The following is a 20,185-nucleotide window of genomic DNA, read 5'->3' as shown; positions in this document are numbered from 1 at the left end:
GGAGAGAGGATACTTGCTTCCATAGACTTCACTTAGCTCTTAAATGCTGCTTGGATGCTGGAGTTCACTGACATTGAGGGTATGATGAGTGTGTGATGGTAGTGAAGACCATTGTGTTGTCATGGTCTTCATTCATTTACCTAATGAAATGCAGTACTGCTGTTCACTGTAAAAATGATGTTCTGTCTATTTGGATGGGAAGGTCTTGTGGGTGTTACAACTTCTTCCCTTTGTTCTTACAGTACTGACCTCTTCTAAAATTGTTGTTAGCAGTTGTTACACTTTACACTAGGGCTGTAAAGAGCTGTTGAGAAGACCAAACTCCATGGAATAGTGTTTAACACTTATGTGGTGTAGTTCATGTGCTTAGCCAGGGTATGTTTTCAGGGTAAAGGTGTGAGGGAAGTGTTTTATAGGTGAGCTAAAACAGATGTGATGTCACTTTTCAAATGAAAAGTGATATCAGAAAGGGTAACTAAAAGCTGTTTAACAGACATTCATCCCAGTGCATAAGTACTCCATTACTTTGTTTCATTCTTGATATGTATCAGATATTGGCATCTGTGTGAATGTTTTAGGATATAATTATACAAGCCTTCATCAAGTCATATTCTGCATTAGTCTAGGAGTTCTGTACTGAATAAAACTTACCTGCAATGACATACACCAAACACTGACAGAGCTGGCTAATCCCTTCAGGGCCCATCAACTTTATATGTACAGTTTGCTTAAGTATTCTCCAACCTGATCCTCTTCCACAAAGAGTAAATATTCTTCCAGTTTTTCTTACTCTGCTCCCTGGCCTGGATTTCCTGAAGTCTAGTCTTTCTAGTAAAAGACTGAGGTAAAGAAAGCATTCAGTAGCTCAGACTTGTCATTGAAAAGTCCTGTCTCACCAGGTCCCCTGCCCCACTCAGCAACAAGCCCCTGTTTTGCCTCTTCTTCCTCTTGCCACTTAAATACTCAAAGCCCTTGTTTGCTGTAACATCCTTGCAGGGTCTTTCATCATATGTTCTGTGCTGTAATCTGTGCTTGTAAGCGTAGGAGATGGGGAGGACAAATCCATAGCTTATTGAATGTTTTGGCTGTCTGCTTGTTGATGTTCCCCTTGCTTTGCAAAGATTATAAAAGCTCAGGATAAAATGCTACTTAAACTGTTTATACAGGTTGTGATAATGGTTGAGCTGAGATGTAAGCTAATTTTTCCAGGTGACCTTGATATGACTGTAACAAAGTATTTGGCTGCCTTTGCTATGAAATACAGTATAGCCTATGTTTATTTCTAGGAAGGTCAACTGATTAAGATGCTGGGTTGGGATGTGAAAGTCTGATTTTTTTTTTCTGTCAGCATTCTCTTGCAACTTGTAATTTCATAGGATAATTCAATTTGAAGAGACCTCAGGTTATCTATTCAAATCTGCACCTAGAAGGAAGGTGTAAGATCAGACTGGATTGCTCAGGGCTTCATCACCTAGCTCTTCAAAACCCCCAAGTTTGTAGACTGAACTCATTCTGGAAAAATCTCTCACCTGTTGTGGATATACTTGCTGTCACCCAGTTGCCTCACACTTGACAGCCATGTACCACTGAAGAACCTGGGCTCCACCTAAGCAGACAGGCTGTATTGGGGGTCTCCAAACCTGTCTCTGTTCCAGGCCAAACAAGCCTGACTCCCTCAGCTGCTTTGCACAGCATGTGCTCCAGCTTCCAACCACTGTAATTCTTCACTTAGCTTGCTCACATTTATTAGTCTTAACCTGCAGCAGGGGCCTCAGAACTGGTTGCACTGTGTGGTCCCCTCCTTTTATAGATGGACATACTGCTGTTGATGCAGTCTGAGATGCCATGGGACTTCCATGCTGGCACAGCATGCTGCTGGCTTACCTTCAGATTGCTGTCTCCCAAGCCCCCCATGCAGGAGTCCCTTGTGTTTTCATAGAGCTACTCCACAGACAGCAACTCTCTGCAAAGGGTTCTTTTGTGTTCCACGTGCTGGAGAAATAAGGACAAAATGCTTGCCTGTTGTCTTTACTTGTGCCTGTTGTCCTGTTTTTATATTAATTTACCCTTTTCCTTTGTCTGTCTGTAGTAGTGCAAGAAGTTCAAAGATCTTGAGATGTAGAACAAACATCCAGTCATCACTTGGTAGTTGGTTGTGCGCTTATGAAAGAAATGCAAACTCCTCCACTGAGGCAAAGCCTGATAATATACTGCTGGTATACAATTATCAATTTTTCAGCCAGTTAGTTTCTTAATGTTGCATTGAGCACAGTTCAGACTTCTAAAGTGGATATTAAATGTTGGTTTCAAATACTTCAAATACAGGAGGATCATCCTGTATGGTGTGTAACTACATTGTGTGATATGTTACAAGTAGGGGCCACTTGAGGGGTATTTTTTGCCCCCTAAACTTCAAAAACAACTCAAATTTTCACAGCTACTGAAGGAAAAATAGTGCTAGGTGGTTTTTGGTAGGTTTTTGGGTTTTTTTAATAAGTTTTAAACATAGCTGTAGTGTTTGAAACACAGGAACCCATTGCTTTTAGCTCTGGGGAAGTTGTTTGATGTTATCTAGCAAAAATAGTAAAGGAGAGATTTGAGCAGTGAAGCTGGATTTGGTTGTGCTATTCTATTAGTTTTTGGTGGTTTTGGAAGGAGGCCTGTACGGTTGGTCAGAAGAGGGGTGCAGTTTCTCATAGAGTAGTAAGGTTATGATTTCTCAGTTGGCAACTGCTTAGTACTGTGTTCAGTAAATAAGAATGGAAACTAGCCAATGAATAGAAACAGGCTAGTATATCTGTGTGAGTAGAAATAAAAGTTATTGTAAATTTTTGAATTAAGTAGAGGGGAGGACATGGGGGAAAACAGTAAACTCTGGTTATGACTGAGCATAAACATGAAATTGTTTGGTAAAGTTCAATTTCTGTAATTTACTGTAAGTTTCAATGTTACTAAGTAACCAAAGCCACTTGTGATGTCTTGAGTGGTGAGGTCAGGGGCAGACCTGTTCTGAAGAATTATGCAGAAGATTTTAGTGAGTTAAACGCCTTTTTATTTGGTCACTCTTTTACTATCTCTTAAAATTACTGGAGTTACGAGGCTACATTAACTCCATAGTCCCCTGAGCTTTGTCCAGTTTTTTGGTCTGTATATACATTGAGTGAAGCTGAGGGTTTTTTTGGTTGGTTAAAGGATCCATGCTTGTCTGATTCTGGATAATGCTATTAGTAGGAGGAATCAGGTGGAAGCAAACAAAACTAAGATGAACCATCCAGAATGCACATGAAAGTTGTGCAAGTTACCACAGCTCCCTGGGGAGGCCAGAAATAAGTCTTGAAGGGGTATTAGAAATTTATGGGAGCAAGTTCATTAGTGTCTTTTCAACCATTTGGGTCAATGTAACTTCTGTGAGCTTGTGAAAATGACAAGAGTCTCTCCTGCAATTTCATATAAAGATCTGTTCTGGTCAAAAAGCTCTTTTAGGTAAGTTTTTCATCTGTTATAACTTTTAACTATGTTTTCATCTTTCTCATGAACTTAAATCTGTTCTGGAAACTAATTTAGGAAGAACTGTTTTTACACATCTAATGTATTTTCAACAAGTTCTCTTTTTTTTTTTTTTGCAGATGGCTTGACTGCACTTTCATTTTCCATTAGCTCCTTGACTGTGATTGGAATGTTGGCAGCTATCACTTACACAGTAAGTTGTTATGCAGCGTTTTCAGATTTTTACCTTCATGATACTTGCGGTTATCACTGTCTCTACCTGTGTGGAAAACTTGTCATCCTGAAAAGATTCAGTAGTGTCTTGAGCTCTGGATTTTCATGGTTTGAAATAGTCATTCTAAGTTCTAAATTTTTTGCTGCAAATTTAAGGACTGCTGTTTTAGTAGTGAGCAGAGATCAGACTTAATTTTGATGTATTTATGGAAGGGGATGTCCCATTACTTGTGACTTGTAACACAGTCACTGACTTTACTTGTTCTTAAGCCTTTATTTTATTTCTCCACCCTGATATTGGGGATTAAATGTTGCACTTCTTTTATTCATTGAACTGTGGCATAACCTAGAGTTGATATGGAGCTAAGGTACTGCAGTTCTTTATGAGAGGGATTTGGAAGGGTTCCTTCTGTAACCAATTGTAAATGGTATGATTAAGGTTATGTTAGTTTAACTGCTTGACTCTTGCTTTTATGTAGAAAGAAAAGGAACTGTTTTAACTTACTGACATTGGTCAACATTTAATGTTTATGTGGTCATTTGCTTTCCCAATTTGTTCTATTTCTTCATTCAGTAAATAATCAGCGTGTTTGTGATGCTACATGTTTAATTTGTTGTCAAGGTAAAATTTTGCAACAAAGAAGCAGCTTAAAACCTTAAGATAACTGGCTGATAACAGACAAAGCTTTAAAGTTTCTCAGAAATTACTGTTTTTCTGACAGGCTGTTATCTTTAGATTCATGTCCTTGCTAGTATGTTTTCTTTCATTGGAAGCTGGCTCTAGCATAGTTCCTACGTAGGTTTGCTAGTGAATTCTAAGTGCCTTTGTAGCCATAGCTTATGCAGTAAATTATTTTGAAGCGTTGGTACCCAAGAAGGTGTCTGTTTCAGGCAAACTATAAATCTATAAAACTTGAAAAAGGATTTAAGAAAGAGGGAAGGAGGTAAGGTGCTTATGAAATACTACCTTTAGAATGTTAAATGAGTAACAAGCATACCTAATGATTTTCTGTCTCTCCAGCTGGTGTAAATTACAGCAGAATTATGGAGGGCAGTTCAGTACAGGTTTGCAGATGTGTCAGAACCCTGACAGCTTAGTGGCCATCAGGGTCTGTGCAGTAGGTAGGAGAGCAACTGGGTGGATGAACTAGTGGGTATTTTAGGTGAGCTGCATTGCTCTGAGCCCCATTGGCGAAGTGTTTTAACCTGATCAAGATGATGATAAGTTTTATTACTTTAAGCCTTTTCTTAAAGTGACATGGGTCATTAAGTTATTTGAACTATCTTGCTGACATCTGGATCATGTGATGATCAAAAAAGATCTAGACCTCCACTTAGCCTGTAATAATGTGCCAGATTGTAAAGTTTCCCTTAATTATGGAAGAAAATATTCATTTCTTGTTTGAATTGCTGCAGTGCATATACTGTGTTATTTTAGCTATGATACTAACAAAAGAAAAACACCTTAGCTGGGAGAATAATATCAGTGTTTTGTTCAAAAAACCAAGTATGGTTTTTATAACCGTTAGCAAACATCTAAAATGTGAGATTGTGAAAATAAAGCCATTTTATTCCTCACTGAAATGTTAACAATTTACAACAAAAAACGTAGCAGATGTGGCACTTTGTGATATGGTTTAGTGGGCATGGTGGTATTCCATCAAAAGCTGGGCTTGATGATCTTGGAGGTCTTTTCCAACCTTAATGATTATGTGATTCTTGGAATTTTTTTTCAATTTACTGCTAATATTTCCTACTTCCAGTGTTACTGCCTACTTATTTTTGAACCCATACTGGTTATAGGCACCATTCAGCTGAGTATCACAGTATGCTTCTGTCTTCAACACTAGCTGAACCTGGAAATATGTGGAACCTGGAGATCCACATTCAATAACTTCAGTGTTCTGTGTTGTCTGTGTTTTCTCAAATGAAGGCAATACCAAAATCTTCAATACTGTTGCTTTAGTGTCAATGGATTTACAACTTAGACATGAAGTGAAACATCAAGCATGAGAACTAACTCTTATCTGAATGCCTTAATTACGAAGACTTTTGGGCTAATTTGTTGCTTTGTAAACTTCAACTGAGCTGTTTATGCAAATGCCTGGAGTGTGAAATTGATTTCCTTTATTTTTAACTGTTGTATTTCATTCTTCTGTAACTCTCTGTTCTGTTTTACAATAGGTGTTAAGGGAGAGTGGGAGAAGTGGAGGAGTTATTTTACAGAAGTTTTGGGTATGAGCTCACACAGGGGTGGGTTGTTATCTATGTCTGATGTGAGTTTTTTTCATTGTTTGCAGGCAGTTGTAGAATCTTAGCATTGAGCTGGCTTTGATAAATGGGTGGACTGAGGTACAAATGTGTCACCTATTAGAAGGTCAGTTCTCCAAGCTGGAACAGTGTTTTCCTTGTGCTTTAGAGCTTTCATAACACCTTTCCCACCAGCAGTGATGGTCAGGCTTCCCTATTTAAGCTATTTTCACTTGCAGCAGCATGGGCTGAACTTATCCCAGTGGTATGATAGAATGCAAAAATTCCTTTAGTAATGAAAAGTTTCTGGGCTGTTGTACTTGCCTGAACTTCAGGGAGTGGTTGGCTCAGAGTGTAGTCTGTCTTTGCAAGTTTGGATTACTCCACTTGCTCTACTTCAGAGCAGGAGACCACGATTCTGGAAGGAGTGACTGTTTTCTCTTGGTACTTTCCCATGTCTTTGTGTTGTGGGGTGGGTTTTTTTTTTGGTTTTTTTTTTTTTTTGCTGTATTAGCCTTGTATAAAAAAATCACCTCTAGATGAGACAGACATGAGTGCACAGACAAGTCTTTGTTTTTCAGGTAGCCTTCTGCTGCCTATCAAATTGTTTATGCCAGTTTCCAAAGGTGGGAGATCTTTGTGCTTAGTCATCAAACCACTCTTTGATCATTGGTGTTAGTTGTTGTTTTTAAGCACAGAAAGAGAATATTATTATGTAAGAGTGAACACAAGAACTAAGACACCTATTTCAAAATATTCCACAAATGCTTATTAGATGATGGAAAAAAGAATAGATGTGTGGTCTCTGAGTTCCTGTGTCTCTGGACAGAGGTGGTTTCAGATCTGTAGTTTACACAGTGAAGAGTTCAGGATTTTTAGTATAGATGCAACTGAAATTTTTTTTGGTATTTCCCCTGACTTCTGCATATCCTCAGCCTGTTTCAGTGCCAGAGTTTGCTATTCTATTGTTAAAGGGAAATTAGGAGCAGGTATATCTGGTCTTCTATGTACTCATTCACAGTAAAGAAAAAGATCTTAATGCTAAGTGCTTGCCTAGTAAAGGTTGTATTGTAGTATGTTAGCAAATCCCTTCATACCTAATTAAAAATGGCCTTACACTGAATGCCTACTGTAACAGAAAACACTAAAAATAGATAGGAGTGCTGTGACTGCAGTTGACTGATTTAATCTTAAAATGTTATCAATGGAAGAAACCATGAAAGAGATGAATCAAGTGATTTTATTCAAGTCCCTGGCAGTGCAATTTATCCATTCTACAATTAGTTAAATGTATGTTAACAGTACTGCTTTGTGTGGCCTTCAGCATGAAGAATTAGATTATGGCTGCTCTAAAATTGGATTTGTGTTGTGGTAATATACAATAATGGGAGAAGTTGGGGGGAAAAGGCTTTGGCACTGTCAGCAGGTAGCCTTGAATTTGAGCAGAAATAGAGAGCAAAAGCTCACTTCAGCATGTGTATGTGCCCAGGCTTCCTTTATGAAAGCATATCCTCCTGCTTCCACAGGAGAAGGGATACAGCAGGGTGGTGTTACTGAGATTGTAAATGGCTGCAGTTTAAGTTATGGAACTAACAAATTTACCCCAAGGACTAATGTAGTTAAAACCTCTTTTTTAACCATCAGTCCAGTGTTTGGGGCCTCTCAAGGCCCTGATTGGTTTGATACATTACTCTGAAGTACATGGTGAGCTATTAATGCAATGAAGAACAGAATTCTTATCAGATCATATTGTGTTGTAGCATTTGATATGTTGGGATTTGGGGGTGAAGGTGACAGTTGAGGGACAATATAATCTGAAGCATCCATCCAACTGTGCTGGACTGGATTTGCAGATAACTGAGCACTTGTGTTACTGGCTATGATACATATGTAGATAATGCTACAGTTCAATGGGGTTGTCATTATATTAGATTGCTGGCTTCCATTTTCTATGGCTTCAAAATCACAGTAAATTTCATCTAGTGGTACATACAGAGAAGAGCTTTTCTTGCAGTTTGAGGGGAAAATGCAGAGTTTTGCTTTTGAGTTGTGAGCTTTTCCCTGGCATCTGAATGGGGTAGGATGAAGTGCACTGTTAAAACTGAAATTGCCAAAGAAATAAAATTTCTTTGGTATGAGAAGTTCCTGATCTCCTCAATTACTGTGAAATACTAGTTAAAAGCTTTTGGAGGTATTAGTAATAAATACTGTTTCTGAAAGCATCTCATCCCTTAAGGTAAATCACTAGGGAGGGGCATTAGCATGGAAATTACCAGCTTAAGGAGTTAGTGCAAAAGTTACTTTTCCAAAAAAAGGTCAGTGAGAAAATTCACAACTACTTTAATTGATAAATTAACACAGAAGATTGTCTATGTATTTGGTACCTACTAAAAAGCAATAATTACTATAAGAATTAGATTTTAATTCAAGTTTCATGCTTGCTAGGAAATACCTTCAGTAGTCCAGAGCAATGTAAATGCTTTATGGTATTTCTTAACACCATGTCATTCAAATGAGAAAATGAGCTGCAAGGAAGATGATTAAGGAGTATTTAGAGGATTTTGACTTCACACTTTAAATGGAACATAAATTGGTTTGTTCTGTTTAGTTTTCCATGTGGTGATATTTGGGACAGTCCTGCACAATGTGGCAACAGTGTCTCACCTTATTAAAAAGCCCATAGCAGTAAATTCTCAAATTCCTTCCTTACATTTGCCCTAAAAAACTTTCACTTAACTTAACTTAACTTTAAACTTTCACTTTTTTAGTTTTGGGTTTTTTGTTTTTGGTTGTTTTTTTTTTTTTTTTTTTTTGTTTGTTTGTTTTTTGTCTTTTTTTATTATGGTCATTCCACTGAACAGTTATTTTTCCTAAGGTACTTACTTTGTTCAAGATGTGGGCACAGAACTGAATTGTCTAAATTTCCCAAAAGCTTGAATTGTAGCAGGCATATAGCTTAGGACCAAAGAAACCAAAAATTTATTAGATGTGTGGTCAGCCAGAATGTTTTCCAACAGCATGACTTCTTTCTAACTGTGTATAACAGTTTAAATGAGTGCTGTCTCCTGATCTTATTCATATTGCTACAGTACAATTTTTAAACACAATTCAGAGTTCTGGAAGCAAGTTTATGGACAGATCTGCATAGCACTTAATTCTGAAGCTTCAAAAGTTTTATTCTGAAGAACACTTTTGAGTTAAGCTGTTTTCAGAGTAATAATTCCCATGTCAGCCTTCAGCTCTTCATACACCACTGTACTGTTGTAACAAGCAAACAGCATCTCTTGTTGGTGATGTGGCTTTGCCATGTTTGGAAAATGTACGTGTAGCTCACATTGAGCCTCTCCCAGAAGATCCTCATAGAGAAGCTTGTAAAATATGGGCTGGATGAGTAGATAGTGAAGTAAATTGAAAATTGGCTGAATATCTAGGCCCACTGGATGGTGATCATGAGGTCTAGTTGGAGGGCAGTCACTTGTGGTGTATGCCAGGGATTGATACTGGTTCCAGTCCTGTTCGGTGTTTTCATTAATGATCAGGATGATGGGGGAGAACCCTCAGCAAACTTCACACAGAACTGGGAGAATACCCTCTGGAGTTTATATTGGAGCTGTCCAGAAGGACCTTGCTAGGCTGGAGAAATGGGCTGACAGGAACAATCAAATCCAGCAAGGGAACATGCAAAGCTGAGGAGGAATCAATGTGTGCATATCCAGGGGAACCACTCAGGAGAAAAGCAGCTCTGAGACTTGGGAGTTCTGGTGGATGCCAAGTTAACCATGAGCCAGGAATGTACTCTTGCTGGGAGAGGGCCAGTGGTATCCTGAAGTGCACTAGGATGAGTATTGCCAGCAGGCTGTTGGTGACTCTGCCTTTATTCTCAGCCTTGGTGAGGCCACATCTGGAGTTCTTGTCTTCTCAGTATGAGAGAGATGGAGCTGTAAAAGGGAAACTGGTGAAGGCCTGCAAAGATCATCAAGGCACTTTCCTCTTATGAAGGACTGGGACCCAGGACTGTCAGCCAAGACAAAAAAGACAACTGAGGGGAAGTCTTATCAACATGTGCAAGCACCTGAAGGAGCAGTACAAAGAGTATGGAGCTGGGCTGTGTTCACTGGTACCTAGGGATGGGACCGGAGCAGGAGGCACAAGCTGAAACCCTCTGCAGGTGTCTGACCATTGGCACGGGTTGCTTAGAGAGATTGTGGAGTCTCCTCCTTGCACATACTCAGATGGTCTTGGACAAGCAGCCCCAGGGGACCCTGCTTAGGCAGAGGTGTTGGACTGGATGACCTCCAGAGTCCATCCAAACCTCAGGCATTCTGCTGTGCGGATCTGCAGGGTTTACAGTGGTACCAATGGGTCACATTGTACCTCATGGTGTGAGGTGTCTTCTCTTTGAGCTTGGGTCTAGCCTATGAAAGGGTTGAGGTGATGATGGTTGACAATAAGATTGGCTCTTTATTGGATTAATTTTTTCTATAATACTGGTTTTACTGTTAGAACCTTATTTAGCTCATGTTGGACAGCTATTTATTCCATCACAGCTGTTAATTTGTGGAAAAAATAAAAGATTTATTAGAGATTCTTACTATGATTTATTCACCTCAGTACAACTAGTGTTTCAAAAAGTGCACTGGGCACTTTGTTGTAAAACTATGCCATGTCAGTAAATAAGTAGTTATGTGTTAATAACTGCTAGTTTGTGCAAGATTATTCTGTCAGAAGATAGTAATAGCTTTGAAGTACTTTGATAGGTGGCAATTTTCAGAAGCTCATTGGGTAAGTGAAAGGGAGACTGCCAATTCAGAGTAGGGGAACAACCAAACCAAACTTTTAATGCCTATTCTTAATCTAAGTAATACAAATTTTTTTCCATTGTTTTGTGACTTTGCAACTTGGTTGGATGAAAAGCAAAGTTGTTTCCTTCTGAAAATGGATGTAAAAATATAAAAGCTGCAATTATGTTTCTTTTGACTGACTTTGAGGTGGTACTTTTTAGTATGTCTTTTTAGAATATAATACTAAAACTTCATGTTGGATTTCCCTGCTGAATACAGCAAAGAATAATCTTTTCTTGATTTTAATTGACTGTTTGGAAGACCAGGAAGGGACAAAAGAGATGCAACTTGTGTATGCTAAATTTTTAACTTTTTAAGGGGAAAAATAAAATAGCATAGGTGGATAACGTAGATGAAGTCTACAAATGTTCACTTGATACATTAATATTACTGGCAAGAGCATAAACATATTTCATTTTCTCAAGTACATGCAATGTTTAAATGAACAACGTTATTTAGATCTATGTCTTGATATGTCTCAATTCTCAACACAATTCTTAATTGGTAGTTGCTTTTCTGTTTCCAAGCTTTATCACAAAGTCTACTTTTTTGGCTTTATGTAATGTATAGTACTGATGTACAATGCTTGATACTTAAAATTGTTTTGTAAGACATGTGAATAGGTGATCTTCAGGGGGGCTCTGCAAATCTGTGACCTTGATGATTTATACTGACAGCTTTCTATGTCTATAAATATGGAATACTAACAAGAAAATGATAAATTAGGCCTGCAGTGCTATGCTGGTTTTGGCTGGGGGAGAATTTGAAACAGTTTCACAGATGATGTAGTTTGCATCTATTTTTCATTAATGTGTTTTTCACTGAAATGGTTCTACATGGCCTTAGGTATTAAAACAATAGTTGTTGTCAGCTCCAGGTTGCTATTTGAATTTGAGACAGAATAATGAGTTGCTCATACAACGATAGGCAGATTAATTTTTTGAGTGATCTTGTGCATCTCACTTAGCATGTCCTTGAAGGATGATTATAATTGCCTTTAATTTTTCCAAACATTTAATAAGCATTATTTGATTTCTTATGGAACTATAAAATGCTCATTTTTTTCTCCATCCTGAAAGAAGAAACGTTAGAAACCTTAGCTTGTCTACTCACAAATGTGATGACCTTTTCACACCTAATTTTTGTCTGGATTATGATTTACTTTTCTGCAGTTGATGTTATTAACAGCCAAAGAGCTTAAAACCTTTTAGAATCTGCCTAACCTTAAAAGCACTCATTCATGAGTGATATTCTTTTAAGCAGATGTCAAACAGCTATTGAGAACTTGAGAGTCATCAATTCATTGGCATTACTATTTAATTACTTCAATGCCAATTCTGAAATAGGAATGTAATTCTTTCATTATGTTCACTTCTCTGTGAAGTAGTAAATAACCAAAATAATAATTTCCATGCTAATACCCCTCCCTAGTGATTTATGGTTGTTTTAACAGCCTGATTCCTACTACACTGTTGGAGAACTGTAGATATTAAACTGGTGGATAAATTGTAGTTTTGTACTTTAAAATTTTAGAATTGGAAAGTAGAATAATCTTTTGGTCGTTAATGCTTTTCTAAGTTCACAGTGTGTAGTAGATCAGCTGTCATAGAGAGGCTGTTGTATTTGGCTTCTGTATCCTAGAAAATTTGACAGCTTTTTTTTGTCCACTTAAACACTGACAAATAAGGAGTCTGTATAGTGGAGAGAAAACACTACTATGAGAAATGAAGGCGAATGTATAGCAGGATACTGTAGGGATGAAGAATAGAGAAATGGAGAGGAGAAACAAGTGCTCAGTGCAAGATTCATGTTGAGTACTGCAGATCATGCAAGAATTGCCATAGTGAAACTGTTTGGTCAATCACGCTTTGAGATGTTTTTTATAACAATGTTATTCAAAAGTTATGTGCTCTCTGAGGAACTGAGGACTGGATGCTAAAACATCTGGTAAAAATTCAGTTTTTCTTATGAAAACATGTTGAATGACTTTTGAAGATGTATGGCATGAGATTTTTAGAGGAAGCAAAGAACCAACTGTCCATGAGAGAGTTTGCCATCTTCAGATGCATTTAGTAGGCTTTCTCCTTTAGCCCTCGTAATTTAAGGGAAGGTATATAAACTGCTGTTATTGTTGGCCATGCTTAAGGATATTCTGAAAATAAGATTGTTAAATTCCAATTTTTATTTTTGAATGGTGGTATGAGTCGGTAGTCAGAGAGGGGAGACGTGGCTTTAGAAGAAAGCAGGTGATGAATCCTTGGAAGGTCAGATAACTTTTCAGAAGAGCTGTGCAGTCAAGCTGCACAGAGAAGGTACAGTTTCAATCAAAGTGGAGTCCCAGTTCCTCTTACACAAACTTAGTGTCTTGGGTTGGTGTGACACCTGAAAGTGCACCTCCCTTGAGGCTGTTTAATTGGACTGACCAGTGTGCTCAGTCAGAAGCAGTGCTGGCAAGAATGCCTTGTATCCATAGGAAACTGTTCAATATAAGCAACTGAATTGTCAGTTGTTGTGAAGGGTAAAAGGTATCCTGTGACTTCCCTCGTGGCTAGCATAATTGAAATAAAAAGCTGATTCGGTTACTAGTATATAAAAGCATCTTCTATACCAAAATCATTATTTAAATGGAGGAGGTTTTTAACTGGGGCATTTGTATTAAAGAAAATTAGCTCATACTTGACTGTATTTCTTAAGTACTGCATATATTAAAATAGTTTAGCTGGTTCTAACTTGAATAGATGCATTTTTGTCAATCCAGTTGGTAGAACTGAACATTTTGTTTTTCATGGTCACACTTTGAGGTTAAGTATTGAAATAAGATGTTGTAAGAAAATAGGAATATGAATATTTGTCTTTAAGGCTGGGAACACTTCTGTTGTCTTTTATATAAAGGTGGTTATAAGAATTCTCTTTTTAATTTGGCTTTTTTATGTGACTTCGCTAGAGGGCACTGCTGTGCAAGAAATGTTTGTCAATATTTATTTCTGCACCTCTTGCCCAAGACGAGATAGACATCTTTTAAAAACCTCAGTGATAGCCACTTCAAAGCCACTTGCATGATATGTAGACCCCCCCTAATAATAAATGGAGTAGGAAGTCTTTCTGATAGCTACACAAGTATTTTTCAATAAGTTATTGAAATCACAAGTTTATTTCTTAAATATCTTTAACCAGAAAGAGCTGTTAAGCTATCTATATTTTTAGTTCTGGTTGTGCACCAAGTTGATGAGAAAAAATTTACTTTTTCTGTTTGATCTCTAACAAGGAATGATTATCCTGTTTGGGCCACAGGTTAATCATTTGACCATATCTTATTAGCTGAACATAGCAGATTAGAAAATGAAACATAATCAACTTCCAGTTAAATTGTAATGCCTGATGGCGTCTGGCTTTTTTGTGGTAGGTGTTCAGCTTTAAGTCATTTAACTCTATTTTAAAGTCATTTAGTATATTAATTTTAATGTGGTTTGCTATCTTCCTCTTAACTGATCTATGTGCTTATGGCTGATGTGGTTGATGATTAGGTCTTCCCACCTTAACATTCCCTTTAAGTGATATTCTTTCATCATTTGTGCAATTTTGAAATCTTACACTAGAGGTTATAGTTTCCAGTGGAAAACCTTTCTGGATCTTTTTAATACTCAAGAGTTTATCCCTGAAGTAGTCGCTTGATGCAACAACTTCATTAAAACATGATTTTGCAACTTGTTGCAACCCACTTATGTTCTGTTTTCTGTTTCTGAGTGACTATTATCAGTATGGCAGGCAACTAATAAGAAAGACTTCCCTTATCTGGCCATGGGTTATGTGAGTGTGGCAAGTCTCAAGTGTTGCAATGTGCTGAGTCTGCAAGAGACTAAGAATCAGAACAGCAGCTCTTCCTTCTAAATCCTAACTGTGAATGACACGAGAGTGGCTGAATCTGCTGCAAGATGTGAAGGAAAGGGACCTGGGAGAAGTGGAGATAAAGCAAAGTAGACACAATGCTTATATGGTTTCTCATAAGGTATTGAATGCTCTGTCTGGAGCATGGATTTTATTTGTGTTCAGTGTATGTTCAGAGAACAGGTAGAGCATGCTTCTCGCTGCTCTTCAGTGCCAACTGGTACTGCATAAAGGTACTGATCTATTTGTGGCATTCATGGGTGTCACAGGCTCTTCCTGTACATGGATTCATGGATTTATTTTCAGATTCCTGTCTGACTGAACTACCACTTCCATGAGTAACAAATAAGACAGGAGTCTCAAAAGCTTTGGTTAGGCTGTTTCATAGGGTTGGGAAGCTGGGTTTTCTGTTGCAGTATGTTGTTCTGTGTTTTTCTTCTTATCCTTTAGCGTAGAAGGCCTTATGCTTCAAAAGGTCCGTAAGTAAAAACTTCATCTATCCAGAGATGCCTATGGACAGAAACTCAAGTGAGAACAAGACAGCTTCTCATGGATGATGCTTCTAACTTGTAGTTAATAGGTAGTGAGCTCTTAGGATTTGGCTTTCCAGCCCTTAAGCTAAATGATAGTGGTGTTTCTTACGTTGAGCACTTGTGGTAATTCGAGAGACAGGAGATGTCTCTAAAATAAATTGGCTTAACTATAAATTGAAATTATTTTTCTACTCAAAAATGTGGTTTCAATGAAGCTGATCTGGCATCCAAGCAAGAGCAGAGATAGAGCCTGAGGCCTTAGAGATGTATCCTTGCAACATGTGTTATCAGATACCAGCCTGAACACTTGGTGTTTGGTACCAGACTCAGTTCATTTTTAAGAGCCTGTGTTGCAAAACTGCATGTATACTGTAAATGACTGTACATTTGGATGTCTGGTTACTTACTCTTTGGTAGTGTCTCTCATTTGATTTAACAATTCTAGACCAAAAAATTGTCTAAAAATAAGTCCTGGAATCTGTTGTTTCAGTGGTATAAATATGTCAAGAATTAATTTTTTGTTTTATGTAAGTTCATGTACATCAATTAACTTGTGTTAACTGCTTTAAAGGCTCATTTTGATATGTTTTGATTCATATTTCAAACTTTGAACCCACAGTTTGTTTCAGGAGTAAGACCTTTCTTGGCTGGAGTGTGCATCTTTGATTTGTTTTCCTTGGCTATCCTCAATACATTGTTTGCTTGTTAAATTGCAGATGCCTAACATAATAGCCCTTGAATAATTTACCACTTGTACTAACCCAAGGGATTAAAACTTTGTCCAGGGCAACTTTGAACTTCTTTATCAGCATGAATGGAAATGCAGCCCTGAAAATGAGCTAATACAGCTTCTGTTCAGACCTGTGACACATCACATGGGATGACTCATTTTTCTGTCCTTCATTCTATATATTGTTATCTTGAAGGACCAATGTGTTCTTTTCCCACACTGATGATGGGAGCCTTACTTGCATAATCATCTCACTATTAGCATCTTCTGTATTCAGGGAAAGCCCTTAGACAGCCTTTATCACTGGAGCAAGCTTGATGTTCAAGTATGTAGTTCACATTTTCAAAAACAGCAAAACAATGCATCACTTTGAGAGTTGTATTTTTCTTTGTAGAAACTTTAAGCTTTAAAGCCCTGGATTTTATTTCTTAACTGTTTCATAGAGTGAATACTTGCTATGTTAATTGATATGTTAGCTGTTTGAAGAACAGGTGGAAACCTCAGATGGTGAAATCTAATTACTTCTAAGCTCCGGTTTGTAAAATTGTTCAGGCACATTTTCATAGTAATGTCTTACGTGTTTCTGCATACTGGCATTGGCTAGAAATATTTTGTGTTCCAGAGAGGGACCTCAGGTAAATTGTGACTTGCCTTCTAGTTGACAATGTTGTATGGTGTTCACATGTCCCCTAAATTCTGTAGTTACACTGCTAGTGACCTGAGTGAGCTCTTTGGGGTCAGTACAGGCCCAATACTGTTTAGTCCTCACAAATGATCTGGGTGATGGGCTTGAGTAATCATATGGTTTGAGAAATATGTCATACTGGGAGAAGTAGATAGAACAAAGAGCCACCATAGAGATGTTGACTGATGAGAGAATTGGGCCAACAAGAGTGACATCAGGTTTAGCAGATCTTATGGTAGTTTTTTGCAATGGGTTTATTGCAAGCAACAGTTAGTGCTTCAGTCTGATCAGCTGGGAGATAGTTCTGCTGAAATGACTTGGAAGTCCTAGTGGGCAGCAAGGTGAGCATGATCCAGCAGTGTGCCTTGCAGCAGAAATATAGCATCCAGGGCTTGCCTCAGCAAGAGAGTAGATGTCATTTGGCACTTCCAAAGCCACATCTGGAAATTGTCTGGTTTTGGTCCCCTAGTTTATGAAACAGAGGCTCCAATGAACACTTATGGACATGATTACAAAGTTGTAGGGAGCAATCCATAAATGAAAACTGAAGTAATTTGTTTGTCTAGAGAAGAGAATTGTAGGAGAGTGCTTTTTACAGAATCACAGAATCAGCTAGGTTGGAAAAGACCTTTGAGATCAAGTCCAACCTGTGACCTAACACCACCTTGTCAACTAGACCATAGCACCAAGCTCCACATCCAGTCCTTTCTTGAACACCTCCAGGGACAGTCACTCCACCACCTCCCTGGGCAGCCCATTCCAATGCCCAATCACCCTTTCTGTGAAGAACTTCTTCCTTATGTCCTAAACCTCCCTTGGGGGCAGTATCCTCTTGTCCTGACACTGGTGGCCTGGGAGAAGAGAGGTGACCCTCACCTGGCTACAGCCTCCTTTCAGGGAGTTGTAGAGAGGGATCAGGTCTCCCCTGAGTCTCCTTCTCTCTAGGCTACACAGCCCCAGCTCCCTCAGATGTTCCTCATAGGATGTGTGTTCCAGACCCTTCAATAGGTTTGTTGCCCTTCCCTTACACATTTCAGCATCTCAGCAGCCTTCCTAAATTGGGTGCCCAGAACTGGATACGGCACTTGAGGTGCAGCCTCACCACTGCTGAGTACAGGGACATAATCACTGCCCTGGTCCTGCTGGCCACACTCTTGCTGACACAGGCCAGGATGCCATTGGCTTTCTTGGCCACCTGGGCACACCTTGGCTCATGTTCAGCTGGCTGTCCATCAGTACCCCCATGTCCCTTTCTCCCTGGCCACTGTCAAATCACTCTGTCCCCAGCCTGTAGCACTGCAGGGGTTTGTTGTGGCCAAAGTGCAGGACCTGGAACCTGATGTTGTTAAACCTCATTTCATTGGATTGAGCCCATTGATCCAGCCTTTCCAGGTCCCTCTGCAGAGCCCTCCTACCCTCCAGCAGATGAACATTCTCCCTCAGCTTGTTGTCATTTGCAAATTTGCTAATGGTTGACTAACTCCCCTCACCCAGATAATTAATAAAGACATTAAACAGAACTGGGGACAACACAAATTCCTGGGGGACACCATGGCTGCCAGCTGGATGCAGCACCGTTCACCACCACTCTCTGGGCCTGGCCATCCAGCCAGTTCTTAACCCAGCAGAGTGCTCCTGTCCAAGCTGTGGGCTGCTGGCTTTTCCAAGAGAGTGCTATGGGATATGGTGTTGAAGGCTTGCTGAAGTCTAGGTAGACAGTATCTGCAGCCTCATGTGGGTGGCAAAACAGCTTATATACTTAAATCCTCTCAAAGGAGATGGTCTGAAGAGAGAGCTGACACACATACAGTTGTCAAGCCCAGGCTAAGTTATGGCATATTCAAAAATACAATCAGAAACGAGCAGTGCCTTGCTCTGGATTCAGCATGTGAGACTTTAGTATGTTGAAGTAGGTTTCTAAGCAGGTCAAATCATGTCTTGTGTACAGAAAACTCATTATGTGACAGCATGTATGGTGACATTTTTAACACACTAGCATTTGTGTTAGATCTATTCTCAGTAGAAAATGTAAAACTGTGCTTGAAGGAGGAAGTGGTATTTCTGTGAACATCTAGAAAACTGTTCTTCAAACTTCTGGAAATATTGAAAAGACTTGTAGACATGACCCTTAGAGACATGGTTTAGTGGTGGACTTGGCAGTGTTAGCTTACTGGTTGAACTGGATAATCTTAAAGGTCTTTTTCAACCTAAACAATTCTCTGAAGTTAGCAAGTGTTCAGATATCAAAGACTCTAGTAAAATTGTGTGTTAATAGCTGAGGGAGGAAAGAGCCTTCCTGCTGAGCTCTGTACTAAGAGCAACCTATCATCCACAATAAACAAATTACAAGCTTATGGCTAATGCTGCTAAACTGCCTGGAGTAACTTCTGATCTTGGCCTTGATCTGTAAGAATTGTAGGGTAACAGAGAGAAAGTAGTGCCATTTTCTTGTTTACCTTGCCTCAGATATGTTTCTTTTTGTTAGTGGAAAGCTTATGGACTTTGCATTGGAAAAATCTGGGTGTACTGTTGATGTAGAAGCTGGCAAAACACTTTATATCAAATAGAATTTGTAATGAATAAATTCTGACAAAATTTATGAATGGTTGTCTAAGCAGTCTTAGAATGGAACTGAGTTCAGATGTTCATGTAGCTTTTACTGCCTTTTTACTGCAGAATTTTGGTTTTAGTAAATTATGTACTTTCAGCTCAATTTTATTCAAAAGCAACTTGAACACTACTGGCTGCAAAGAAATTGTGTATATTTTGTTTCTAAAACTACTAATATTCAATTTCTAGAAATTTCTATATTACACAAAATGTTGATTTTGATCTAAAGTGGGAAAGTTAAGGTTTCTGGAAGCTATGTGATTTACAAAATCAAGGACTAGTATAATAAATCATCAATGTACTGTGCTTATATGAAATCTTAATACATGTCTGAGTGGTCATGAGACAAAAATTAAGTACCACTGGAATGATGTGGGATGCTGGAATTTGCATAGCATGTTTATGTTTTGCTCAAAAGAGGAAAGGAATTGGATTCCTTAGTAAGAGATGGGTTGAAAAAAACACCCATATGTGCTATAGCTGTACAACATTGATCAGCCTTATCAGATGAAAATACATGGCAGAAAATTTGAGTATGTATGTTTCCTTTTTATTTAAGGCTTATGGTATGTCAGCTCTGCCTCTGAACTTGATTAAGGGAACTACCAGTGCATCTTATGAACGTTTGGAGAACACTGAAGATATTGAAGAAGTGGAACAACATTTATTGAGGATTAAATCAAAGGTAAGGGCTTCATTGTTCTCACTTTCTTAATGATTTTTTTCCTTGCTAACTAGTTCATGGTTATGCTGTAGAGTCTGTTCCAGAAAAAATAGTAAGTCAGAAAGTAATAGCTTGCAGTTATTTGAGTTACTTTGACACATGTGTGGTCACTTGTGTAGCAGTGATTACATTGATTACATTCTTTGTCAGTCCTGCAGCAGTAGTTACTTCTGTCTAGCTAATAAGTGTTAACAAATTAAACTCAAG

The 20,185-nt window shown here is 38.5% G+C and overlaps 1 protein-coding gene across 2 annotated transcripts in view; it reads left to right on the top strand.

The window, feature by feature from the left end:
* Window positions 1–20,185, top strand: part of LMBRD1 (LMBR1 domain containing 1) — a 65,958-nt gene that overhangs the window by 19,380 nt on the left and 26,393 nt on the right. For both annotated transcript variants that reach the window (XM_054629324.2, XM_054629323.2), the window contains exons 7-8: window positions 3,627–3,700; window positions 19,814–19,939. In XM_054629324.2, the coding sequence (XP_054485299.2) occupies window positions 3,627–3,700; window positions 19,814–19,939 (200 nt within the window). The remainder of the gene's footprint in view (window positions 1–3,626; window positions 3,701–19,813; window positions 19,940–20,185) is intronic.

Source organism: Agelaius phoeniceus, chromosome 3 (assembly GCF_051311805.1).
Source record: "Agelaius phoeniceus isolate bAgePho1 chromosome 3, bAgePho1.hap1, whole genome shotgun sequence".
NCBI lineage: Eukaryota > Metazoa > Chordata > Aves > Passeriformes > Icteridae > Agelaius > Agelaius phoeniceus.
The sequence above is the reverse complement of the archived record's forward strand: the minus strand, read 5'-3'. Positions and strand labels throughout refer to the sequence as shown.